Source organism: Adiantum capillus-veneris, chromosome 20 (genome assembly GCF_014529385.1).
Source record: "Adiantum capillus-veneris isolate H3 chromosome 20, ASM1452938v2, whole genome shotgun sequence".
In the NCBI taxonomy this organism is placed as follows: domain Eukaryota; kingdom Viridiplantae; phylum Streptophyta; class Polypodiopsida; order Polypodiales; family Pteridaceae; genus Adiantum; species Adiantum capillus-veneris.
Window position 1 is genome coordinate 95,215,655 of NC_140950.1, and position 12,789 is coordinate 95,228,443.

At 42.4% G+C, this 12,789-nt stretch overlaps 1 protein-coding gene across 5 annotated transcripts in view; it reads right to left on the reverse strand.

Annotated features, from left to right (window-relative positions):
• TERT (telomerase reverse transcriptase) overlaps positions 1-12,789 on the reverse strand; it is a 165,444-nt gene that overhangs the window by 107,630 nt on the left and 45,025 nt on the right. For all 5 annotated transcript variants that reach the window (XR_015185583.1, XM_086492674.1, XM_086492673.1 and 2 more), the window contains 3 exons: positions 7,681-7,819; positions 7,217-7,340; positions 6,951-7,107 (listed from right to left, as the gene is read on the reverse strand). Coding sequence is in view for 4 of the 5 variants with exons in the window: in XM_086492674.1 (XP_086348800.1) it covers positions 6,951-7,107; positions 7,217-7,340; positions 7,681-7,819 (420 nt within the window). In the remaining variant the exon portion in view is untranslated. The remainder of the gene's footprint in view (positions 1-6,950; positions 7,108-7,216; positions 7,341-7,680; positions 7,820-12,789) is intronic.

Sequence of the window (12,789 nt, forward strand, 5' to 3'; positions counted from 1 at the left end):
CAAACCCTCTCCTTACCTAGTAATGAAAAGTATACATCAGTAAGGGTGTTGCATGTTGACAATACTCATACTTGTAATCTGTCAGCTAATATGTGGAGTTCCACTTTTGAACAACATGATCTAGTCAGAATGCATGACTTTGTTAAAGGTAAAAGGGCGAGAGTTATGATTAATGACTATGCCACTCATAACTTTACAAATTATACTCTTGTCAATAAACTAAGAATTCCCCAACAATGTAGCACGCACCAATATGTAGTCCCTCTCAAGTGGGGCGAAGATAAGAATGTATGGGATACCTCAGTGTCCAATTCGGAAGTAGAAATTCAAGATCATGAGCTTAGGTATCAAAAAGAAAAACACAATATAGTGGCAGATTCCCTTAGTCGAATGCCTATATAAATAAATTAAGCTTCATTCACTTTGCAAGTGATTTACTTGAATCAATTAAGGGAAAATGCCAAGGTGACCCTGCATATTCCAAGATATGGGAAATCATTGTTAAAAGGGATCCAAATGAGAAGAGGTTCCAATGAGATTGAAACATCAATGGATGCTTAAGATAGATTCAAGTTGAAGAATTTCTCCATAGATGATGGTTATCTACTCTATAAGGGTAGAGTATGTGTCCCAAGGGATCAAGAATTAAGGAGCCAGACACTCTATGAGTGCCATGATAGCCCTAGTGCGGGACACCCAGGTGTTAAGAAGACTTTTAGTTTTACTAAAAGACAATTTCATTGGTCACGAATACTTAAGGACGTCCTTGACTATGTGAAAGGTTAAAGATTGGAGGTCTTCTCCACTCATTAGACATTCCTTCAGGTCTTCAGAAATGGAAAAGTATCTCTAGGGATTTTATCATCACAAAGAGGACACGACTCTTTGTGGGTAATCGTTGATAGGTTAACCAAGATGGCTAGGTTTATACTTACCACCTCAGATGTTAAGCCTCATGAATTGGCTAAATTATTTATTCCTAATGGCTTCAAAAATATATATTCACTACCTTACATAGTACAAAGTGCAAGGGCACTCTAAAGAGAAGGAAACGTTGAAGGGAAAATAACTCTATCAATGTGTGCTCGACTACCTCTTTATAAACCTATAAAAGTCTTTTGACTTTCCACTTCCATGGGTCTTTTCATTTCCTAAACTCACCCTTCAATTATGCACTTAAGACATTTTGAAAGAATTTTTATTTTTATGAGATTGGGGGCCTCTACTCGTTAAATTATTTATTGAACATCTATACCGACTTTATGGTCTACCAGCAAACATTGTTTCTAATCGGAATAGAAAATTTAATAGCCACTTTTCGAGAGTTTTTTTTGCTAGACTTTAGACCAAGCTTAGCATGAGTACAACTGATCATCCTCAAACAGATGAGCAAACTGAACGGGTTAACCAAATCCTAGAAGATATGCTAAGAGCATATGTAAGTAAAAAGCAAACTAATTGAGAAGAGTACTTACCTATAGTAGAGTTTGTATATAACGATGCCAAGCACTCTTCCACAGGGTATAGTCCAATCATATTAATGTATAGATTTCAACCAAGAGCTCTCTACGCAGCAGGTCTGCAATGGGAGAAGGTTTAGGCAGCTAAAGATTTCTAAGAGGATATGAATAAAATGCTTAAACTTGCTCAGTGCAGTATTACGAGAGCTCAAGATAGAGTAGAGCCTATGTTGACCCTCATAGGAGACCTCTCGCCTTTGAGGAAGGACAACAAGTTTACCTTACCGTGCCTGAAATATCAAAAACTATGAAAAGTGGACTATGTCCAAAGTTATCTCCTAGGTATTCTGGACCATACACAATACTTAAGAAGATAGGGGAGAAAGCTTACAAGCTCCAATTACCAGAGACAAGTGGAGTCCACCTAATTTTTCATGTTAGCAAGCTTAAGAAAAGACTTAAGGACTCCGATAATTTGGTCTCAAATCATCAAATCGTGGAACTCATAAATACTCGGTCTCTTCCTCATGAGCCTGAGAAAATACTAGACTCCACAGCAAAGAGAACCAGACATGTAATATATGAAGATGTTTATTAAAATGAAAAGATTTTTCTATAGAGAGTTCTACGCGGGAGCGAGTAAGCACTCCACAAAAGGTTTTTCAACTTTAGGATTACTCCTTCCAATGAAATTTTCGATTCTTCGTAAGGGACAAAGGATTAGCACAAAAACAACTCAGTCTTTGATTCATTTTTGTACATCATAGTAAGAATGAGGTATCATTCTAGTGTTTTGTACATAAAATAGTCAAGAACAACTTATTCCAAAGTGGAAGAGGCCAAGTTCGACAGTGATGGACAATAGCTTAGCCAAAAAGATCCTAAGTAAAGATAGAGTCCTCACCTGCATCTATATAAACAAGACAACAGATTTGTTAGCCTTGAATACGTATTACAAATGTCAACAAACCTATAAGTTGTTATCCATGTCCTACTTGAAACCTTTTTCTAACTTATATCTACCATCCATGTAGTGTTAAATATCAGCAAGTATCCATTCTCAAAACAATAAGCCATGAATGAAAGTGATTGTGTGTGTGTGTGTGTGTGTATGTGTGTGTGTGTGTGTGAGAGTAGTGGATTGCGTATACTGGCTTGCAAGATTTCTCTGGTGTATTGATGATGATTCGACATGAGCTTCAGCCTGTTCTATTATACAATGATCCGCATGGTCGGTGGATGGTTGTACAGTGTTTGTTGAATGGTCGAGTTCATGAATTTGGCAGTACATATGCATATACGGCCTCTGGGCAAAGAGTGCTTTGTGGAGAGAAATTTCGTCTCACCCATGGACATTGAATGCCCTTTTGTGTGGAGATTTCAATAATACTCCTGATTTGCTTGGCAGCACCACAGGAAACTCGCATATGTTGCTTGCGGAGAAGCATAACTGAGACCTTCTTGTTGCCTCTGCTCAAATGATTGATCTATGGCGTTCTTTGCATCCTGATACTTCTGGTTTCACCTTTCAGCATGCTGCTCATTCCTCTTACAGAGCACGATTAGATTGTTGGTATTTGCTTACTGGGCAACAGTATTTGTATGTGACATGAGGATAGATTCTGCTCTGCAGTTATCGGATCATTATCCTCTTTTGCTGATGTTGTCTTTTGGTCAGTCTCTTTGTGATCGGCCTCTTCACAGGAAACGTTTGTTGCATATTAATAATGCCTATCTTACTCATGAAGCTTTTCGTCACATGGTTGCCGATATTATTCCCCCGCTGTTAGCTCAAATACATATTGATTTAGATGCTGCTTGGTACCGTTTTGTCATGAGAGTACAAATTGTGATTTTTGACTATGGTAGGCAGCATATGCAACGTATTCGGGAGAATGTCGGTGATGCGAAACAGGTTAGTCAAAGATTACATCAGCTTGCTGATTTTCGCTCATTGTCTGACTCTGAGATAATGGAGTTGTGTGAAGCTCAAGTGTGTATTCAGCAAAATGATAAGAGGAAGCTTGCTAAGTGGCAGACGTGTGCCCGACAACAGGCCTTTATGGATAAAGGTTGTGCTTCGAAGAAATTTTTTAAGCAGTTGCATCATTTGAGAGTCTCGCAGTCGATTAAACGGGTTATGCTTCCCTCGGGTGCTTGGACTTCTTCGAAGCGGGAATTGGCTGAGGTTATGGTTTCACATTACCGTACGGTGTTTGCTGCCCCATCTCACCCTTCTTCGGCAGCTTGTCGAGCGCGTGAATTGTTGCTTTCTTATGTTCGTCCGATCCTGTCTTCGCAAGAGGCACAATGCCTTGAGGATCCTTTCTCTGTCGTCAAATTGCATGGTGCCTTGCTTGCATTGGGCCGGTGGAGATCTACTGGTTGGGACGGACTTACTGTGGAATTTTTTCTCTCGTTTTGGGATGCCCTTAAACAACCCCTGATTTTCATGATAAATGTGGCATGGGAAAAACAGGATTTGCCAACTTCATGGAAAGAGGACTTACTTAAGTTGTTGCCCAAGCAAGCGCTTTGCGAGCAGTTCTCTCATTGGCGGCCCATAACTTTGATGCCGGTGATATACAAGATTTTGGCTAAAATGTTGGTCCACCGCATCAAGGACTATTTGTTTACAAGACTTCATCAGGATCAGTATGGTTTCATTCCTCGTCGTCAAATCATGGACAATTTGGCCAATCTTATGATTGGCATGGAATATGCTAAGTATACGCAACAAGATGTGCTCGTTATGCAAGTTGATATTGAAAAGGCTTTTGACACTATGCATTGGGACTTCATTGCTGCCACAATGAGATGTCTAGGATTTGGTCCTAAGTTGGCAAACGTGGTTTATTTGTTGCATGATTGTAGTACGTCTTCGGGCATCCTGGACGGGGAATTGACAGAATCGTGGCCGCTTGGTTGTTCGGTTAGGCAAGGTTTCCCTATTAGTGCTTTGCTGTATGCAATTGCTTCTCATCCTTTGTTGATGTATCTTGATCACTTGACCTCTGCGTAGCGTCTTCATGGTTTACAGCTACCATCGGGTCATACTTTTATTGGGCAAGCTTATGCAGATGACTCGCTATTTATGCCCCGCAATCAGCAAAATGATATTCAAGAGATTATGAACGCTTTGGAATTGTTTGCGCTTGCAGTTGGTCTTAAAGTCAATTTCCGTAAATCAAAGCTTCTGCCGCTTCGTTCTTGTGATTGGCATGCTCTGTTGTGGCCAGGAGAGATTGTTCCTCCAAATGTAATCACTAGGCATTTGGGTTATCCGATTGGATGGAATGTTACTCACACGCAGAAAGTGGATTGGGTTATGCATCGTCTGAATGTTAAACTGCATTACTGGAAGCTTTCTACCTGGTCGCTACATGTTCGCCTACAAATTGTTCAGAGTATCCTTGTGGCATATGTTCAGTTCTTTTTGCCATTGTTGCATTGGCCCCGTCATTGTCTTGACTCTCTTATGTCGGCCATTTTGTCTCATTTGTGGCGAACGCGTGCTCACAAAAAAGGTTTGCGCTTGATATCGATGGCAAAACTATGTACACCAAAGCGTTTTGGTGGTTTGAATATTTTGGACCTGCGTAGGCATGTCATTGCTAGGAAGGCTATGCTTTTGCCTACACTTGTGCAACAATCTCAGCCTTGGACTCTTATGTTTGCACACTTGACTAAGCATGTGGTTACATCTTCATTTGGTCACTGGCAATCATCCATGTGGGAGGCAGTATTTGGTAAGATGGATGGTCGTATTCCTGGATGCCCACTTTCTTCTACCTTGCTTTCTGCATAGAAACAAGTTACGATTCATCTTTCATGGAATGCTCGAAGGGAAGGAAACTCGCTTCGTGCGGAGAGTCTTCATTGGAGTCGTGCTTTTTCTCTTACTTTGGTTGACCGCTCGCCTCGCCAGGCGTATTTCCTCTCCTGCCGTGGCATTCGAGTGGTTGAGAATGTGGTGGATGCACATGGTTTCACTTTCGAGTTTCCACTTGTCGCTCGCCGCTTTGGATTGGGCATGCACTATCGCCAGATTTGGAGAGAATTATAGCAAATGTTGACAGGTTCTTGCCGGTTTCACCTTTGGCTGATGATGATCGCATGTCTGATTGGAAGCTTGGGGAAATGCCATTTCGAGATATTTTTGCTGGCCGGGCATATGCTCTTCTGCTGCCTCGTCCATGGATTGCTGATCATTGCAACGCTATTTGGCAGATGCATAAATCAGATATTTGGTGGCGCAGGATTATATCTGCACTATGGGAAAGTCGTCTGTCGTTGAAACAGCGCTTGTTTCTTTGGCGGTGTTTACTTGGTGTGCTCCCAGTGGGTACCTTTCTTAGGATGCGTCGTATCCGCTCTTCATCATGCGTCCGTTGCTTATCTGCCGAGGAGGATGTTTGTCACCTCTTGTGGGATTGCTGTTTCACTCGAGAATTTCTTCGTCGGGTTTCAGCGTGTATGTGGCTACGTTTTCTCGCGACGGTCTTTCATAAGCGGTTTTGGATTTTCAGTATCTTCTCGCCGGCGTTGCAGCGCTTTGCAGCCTTCTTCATGTGGGTCAGGTTTTGGGCATACTGGAGCCTGTGGTGGCAGCGTAATGGCTATATGTTCCATCGCATTCATACGGATCCATTACCTTTCTCTTCAAGATTTCCCTTCGACAGTCTTTGCGGTTTGCCTTGGAAGTTGGTGATATCACAACAGAGATACATCAGCTTTCTTATGAATGCTTTTAGATATTTTATACCGCCGAATAGAGCTATGTTCCTTTCCTTGTACATCTTTTTGGTGGGTTTCCCTCTCTTTGAGGTTTCCCACAGATAGTCAAATCAAATTGATTTACAAAAAAAAGTGTGTTCTCTAAGCTTGAAGCTAGCTCACCATCGCCAATGAATGCTATAGTTACATCAGGCCAGACAGAGCAGTTCCTTTCAGATAAACAGTTTTCTTCCCTAACATCAGGTCAGAATAGCATGCAACAACTTAACCTGCACAGTTTGCTATATGTTTCTCACTCTGATTGGCATGCCCACCTACACAGCCTAGTATTGTTTTCAACATGACTACATGCTTTATGCTTTAATTTTAATTTGAGAGTCCTGCTAACAGATATGCCTGGCATGCTTAAAGCTATACTACAGGCAGAAGCCCGTGTTAAGCACAAACTTCGCTTGTGCAGTTTGCAATGTAATTCTCATGTTCATTGGCATGCATCTACTTTTGCACTCCCATCTACAAATCCCGGTATTGTTTTAAATGTGACTACATGGTTATGCTCTATTGTTTCTAACAGACATTGGTGAAACGCTTCAAGCTGTATTAGAGGCAGAAGCTCATGAGAAAAATAAATTTACAGTTTGTACCAAGAAGCCTAACGAGTTGAAAACAAAATCATTAAGCAGAAAGCAGAATTTTCCACTTCCTTCAAAGATACAATGAAAAAATAGTACCGAGTTAGATATAACAAAACACCTTAGCCTCTAGATCTTTGGGAGAAAATTTGTTCTCAGGACTTTGTGAGAGGCTTGTTATGGATGAAGGACAGTGACGTTTGAGAAGACGAGCAAATTGGCACTTTTGAGCATTTAATATCACTTTTTTTAAAAGACGGCATATGGATTTGGAACACCTGCACAATGAGGAAGTAATTGGTCAACAGCATATTTGATGGCATTTCCAAAGCATACAGCATTTCTCACAAGCAATAAATGCAGGACAAATAATAACAAGATGCATACCTATTAAGGCACAATGAAGAACGCTTTCTGGAGGTGTTTGACACGCTTGAATTTTCATTTCCAAAGATAGCTTCAAACAAGATTGCTGCGTCCTTGTATGTTGGCTTCAGCCTCTGCAATAGATCTGCAAGCCTCATTAAAGGAGCACAACAGTCATGATGACATGCAAAACATGCTCAAGTTCTGATTCATTAATGATCTGTACACTCCTTTTAATCGGTATTCCTACACATTTGGATGTTCCTTGCTGGAAACATACAGAAAACTACCCACAGACTTAAGATTGTAAGTTAAGCACCAAATGGCAGATCATACTGATTAATTGCTATTTGCTTTCCATGCATATATTGCAACACAGGTGTCATCAGCCTTGCGTTCCGATACTTTGCAGCAGAGCATAGAATGTATTCAGAATATGTAAAAGAACTTATCATCATGGTTGAAAGCAATCAACTAAAGGATACGGCTCTTAGGCAGCCCCGCATGATGAGCAAACTTCCCTCTATAAAACATTCGTGAACGATTGATGAACCTTCTTCCAGCTCCAATGACAACAGCAGAGCGACTGGTGTTTCTTGGAGAGGGCACTCCAGAGTTTCCACCCTTGCACAGTTCAAAATCAGAAGATTGTAATTCCTTTACAAAGGTTGAGGCTTAAATTTAATTCAGAGCTCAAATCAAGACATTTGGCAGCTTATATGCCAACATCTGACACTTAACCCACATGCAAAGCTGTTGTTACTACACAGCTAAATAGAGAAACATGGAATGCGGAACCGGAATGGCGGATCATCGTCCTGGCTATAATAAGCCTTACACCAACATAGAGAAAACGGTCTTCTAGCCACGCAATAATGTTGATGAATGTTTGAATTGTTAGCAAGGTAGGGCCGAGCATATATTAATGTTTGAGGAGATGCCAGCATCAGACATTCCACATGAGGTGACATGACAAACAGAAATCTCTATTCATGGGCTTTTATCACAACCTTACCACACTCGCTTAGTTGAACTGAAGTTTGTTTCAGAATTTTCTAGCACAAAAAAGATTTGCTGAAGCATTTGTTATTTTTTCTTCAAAAAAAAATTTGTTGTCTCATAAAACTATGGTCTAGTTAAGGAGTCTGAAGAGGGCACGAAGTATTTACTTTCAAGTCTTAAGTCTTTCGAACGTTTGATATGTACCATGTGCATCCATTTCAAGAGAGACATTTTCTTGTTTGGAAAATCATGAGAAAAGCTGAAAGCCTTGAGATGGGGAAACATTGTGCAGTTTCAAAGCCCGACACTTTGGTTCATCTGGAGAGCCCCATCCTTCCACATCTTCGAGGTTCGACCCGTCCCACCGGGCAGAGACTGTATGTGGCATCTGGCTTATGATAATCCATACACTCGAGGAACAATTTGACAGACTTCAGGGCAGCTCCGACCGAATGCAGGAGCGTCACAAGGCCTTCTTGCAACTTTGGCGACCAAGGCCCTTTTCACCATGGTTCATGGGGCGCCTAGATGACAGTACTACTCACCAGTGGAGTCTTGATTTAGCCGTCATTCTACATATCTTACCCTTTCATTGGGAGAGTCTCCACACATTTTGATGTAGCCCTCTCTACTAGGGGCAGTTTGTAGTCCATTGGGCAATTTTCTTAACTAATAGAAGGATCTTTTTCTTGCCACCAAAAAAAAAAAATCAATGCACATAGCGGAGTCCGACTCTGAAAAAAAGATTGGCATGGACCACCTTTCTAGAGAGAGAGGATTATGTGACTGGCCAAACGAACGCAATGATCAGTTGCATCTATGGCCTAAACGTAGAAACCTTAACCCTAAAACCCGTCACAAACTGCCCACTAAAATCAAAGCAGTCGTCCTCGATTACAAGATATAGCAAAAGAAAAGGAAAGTAATAAAAGGATATCCACACTTCTTAAAATTTCGCAAAGTAAGTCTCAAGAGTGATCATTCAGTCATGCAAACATGTGCAACGATGGTAGTGTGCATATAAGGGATAAGCTAGCTGCAAACACCTCGAGTGCATCTGAAAATATGTCATGTTGCCAACATCATAGCCAATGCCTATAAAACGACATTGAATCATGCTTGAATGCCGATCGCACACCCAACATCATCATAATCATAATCATCATCATCATCTGTCATAAATTCATACAAATTTCATAACATAAAATTCATGATTCATGTTTGCAATCCAGAAATTATAGAATTCATTCCTAAGCCGTCGTCCCTCCTCAATGTGCAGGTCTACTCAAGTCCAACAATAACTCCTTGGTTTTGTGCTTCAATTGGATCGTTCGTTCTCTTGCATCTAGAGCTCTGATATGGAGGTAACAAGGGGATTATGAGAGAGGGAAAGAGGAAGAGATGAGTAAATCTGAGAATTTTGTTGAGAGATAGCAGGGGTAACAAGAGGATTAAGAGAACCAACACAGATACAACGACAATCTGCAAAACTTTGGAGCACTTATCACTTCAAACAAGTTGAACGATTGAACTAAAACAAAGAGGGAAGGGGAAGAGAGAGAGAGAGAGAGAGAGAGAGAGAGAGAGAGAGAGAGAGAGAGAGAGAGATGTCAGAGCAGGATGCCCCTGTTCAAAGTTGGTGGCCCTGAAGTACCATTGTCAGCACCCCTGTTCAGGTATTTCTTTATTACTTGAACTCTTCTCATACAAGGAGTTGGAGGGCTGAAATCCGAGAGTTGGTGCTCATGCAATCACACGGCGCCAATCTGCAAGCTTTGTGTCTGCAATTGATGCCCCACAAGGTTGCTTTTATAGCTCCAGAGGGCCTACAACAATAGCACGTCCCCAAAGAGAAGGAGCTCTCCAAAAACAGCCCCCCCCCCCCCCTTTTTGCTTTTTCCCCTAGAAAGAGAAAAGAAAATGCAAATTTTTTTAATGCTAGTTTAAATTCAGTTTTAGAGAGAGAAAACTCTTTTTAGAGAGAAGAAAAATCAGCAGCTTCTAGAGAGAGAAAATTTGTAACAAGGAGAAAATCAGAATTTCAAGTTTAGAGAGAGAAACAGTAGATCCTAGAGAGAGAAAATCAATGCACATAGAGGAATCTGGCTCTGACAAAGAGATTAGCATGGACCACCTTGAGTGAGAGAGAGAGAGAGAGAGAGAGAGATGAAATGAAATGAAATGTTATATTAACGTCTTCAAAAGGCCAAAATGACCAATGAGACCAAAAAGTTACAATTGGTGAATCTCATACCATGTCTGAGTACGGAAACTACAAAGTTACAAAGAACTAACACTAAAACACTAAGGAGAAAGGAAATGTGGGGGGGGGGGGGGTGGTTTTGTGGGTTCAGATGAAATCTCTCATCGGTCGAGCTGTCAGATCTCATCGACCTCCTCCATGGTCAGTACTCTGGTTGGGCGTCTTGCATGTCGAGCTAGAGTGATCTGTATCTTCTGTTGCAGCCTTCGTCGGTAGTGGGAGACCCCCCGAGGTCGTGGATGTCTGGATCTACCAAGCTCAGTGGCTCGGTCAAGCAGTGTACCTCTAGTATAAGTAGGCTCTGAGATCTGTTGTAATGACTGCTCCGTTGGCTCTCCTCTGGCTGGTGTAAAGAAATCTATGATTCGTCTCTCAGACTGTTTCTCCTCTGATGTCCTCAGCAAGCTCTCCCTAAGTCTGCGCAGCTCTAGGAGGAATAATCCGAGACACCTCTGATCCTTGTATCTCATGACTCTAGAAAAAGATCCGAACCCTTCTTTGAACAAGCAGTGGAAGCGGCCACGTATCTCATGGTATGCCGGGCAATGACATGTGTAGTGCAGCTCTGTCTCTGGCTCTAAGTTACATAGGTGACATATCCTGGCTCCTGCCCGCCACCCCTCGAAATCGGCCAGTCTCGATCTGGAGCTAATGTGAAGATGTGCGTATCTGTCCAATAGCGCATCTTATCCCATGAGATAAGTGTGTATCCATGTATGCAGGCCTAGTCACAAAGCCGTCCTCCGTGAGTTGGAGAAGATGCTCTCTGTAGAAGGCCATCTTTGTGCCCAACTCCTGTGTCGGCTGTATCCATGTGCTCCTGGTATTTAGCTGAATCAGATCCTGATGTATGAGTCTGGTGATCTTTTTCCGTGTGAGAGACAGGGAGTAGTGCCCACTCTCCAAGCCCTCGTATGCATCTGCTCGCTGACTCCCACCAGAGTCATGAGTTCTTTCACCTCTTTATCCACATTATCTTGGTCTCTGAGGTCACATATCCTTACGTGTAAGGCCCGTACACGTCTCCTTTGCTCCTCTTCTAGTGTCAAGTTGATGATGGTTGGCGTGAAAGTGGGGGTTATTTCCTTGCCTTTTCCTTTCTTGACAATCTCGATCCATTTTTCGGCCTTTTTTGCTTTTTGTTGGGTCTTTGTGATGACATCTACCCACGAGGTCGTCATTTCTTTCTGTTGCTCCCCGCCTTCCTTGATGGCCCGTACTTGTTCCTTAATCGTATTAAGTTCTTCAATGACAGAGGGTTGAAGCTCTCCTTCAAGGACATTATGCAATTGCACCTCTGCAAGCTCTTTCTTGAGTAGTGCGATTTCCTCATCTTGGGCCTTCACGCAATCCTCGAGTGTATGTATCGTGCTTTCTTGTGTTGCTACGTGTGCGTCGAGTTCATCAATACTACCTAGGAGGTGGCGGTTGATCTTGTTGATGGACTCGCTCAATTCTTCTTTGCATTTTTGGATGGCATCCTCCAACGGGTCATCCTTGCCGTTTTGCTTTCTCATGATTGACGGGCCGCAACAGGAGAGAGAGAGAGAGAAAGAGAGAGAGAGAGAGAGAGAGAGAGAGAGAGAGAGAGAGAGAGAGAGAGAGAGAGAGAGAGAGAAATGAAATATTATTGTCTTCAAAAGGCCAAAATGACCTATGAGACCAAAAGGTTACATGTGGTGAATCTAATACCAAGTCTGGGTACGAAAAGTACGAAGAACTGAAAAGAAAATAGTGGGTAGGGTGGGGTGGAAGCTAAAGGGGGGGGGGGGGGGGGGGGGGTTGGGCACATACTATGCTCTCTGACAGTAGAGACATCAGTATCCAAAAGGCTGTACAGGGTCAAAGTCCTCTATGCCAGTATGGTATGGATCCTCTGTCGCAATCTGCGTCGATGTCGAGAGGGTCCCCTCATCCATGGGCGACGGGACCGCCCCAACTCTATTGCCCTATCAAGCAGTATGCCTCTGCTGCTGCTATGTTGTGGGGGCTGCTCGAACTCCTTTGTTTGTAACTGAAAGAAATCTGTAATCTGCCGCTGTCGCTGGTTCTCTCTCATTGTGCCCCTCTTCAAAAGGTCCTCTCTATGTCTGTGAATCTCCAGTAAGTATCATCCAACGCATTTCTAATCCTGGTATCTCGTGACTCTAGAAAGTGGTCCAAAGCCCTCTCTGAACAGACAGTGAAAGCGGCCTCGTATCTCATAGTATACTAGGCAATGACATATGTAATGTAGCTCTGTCTCAGGCTCCATCTGGCACACTTGACAAATCCTGGACTCAACGGGTACTCCTCTAAATCTTCCCGTCTCGATCTGTAGCTGATGTGA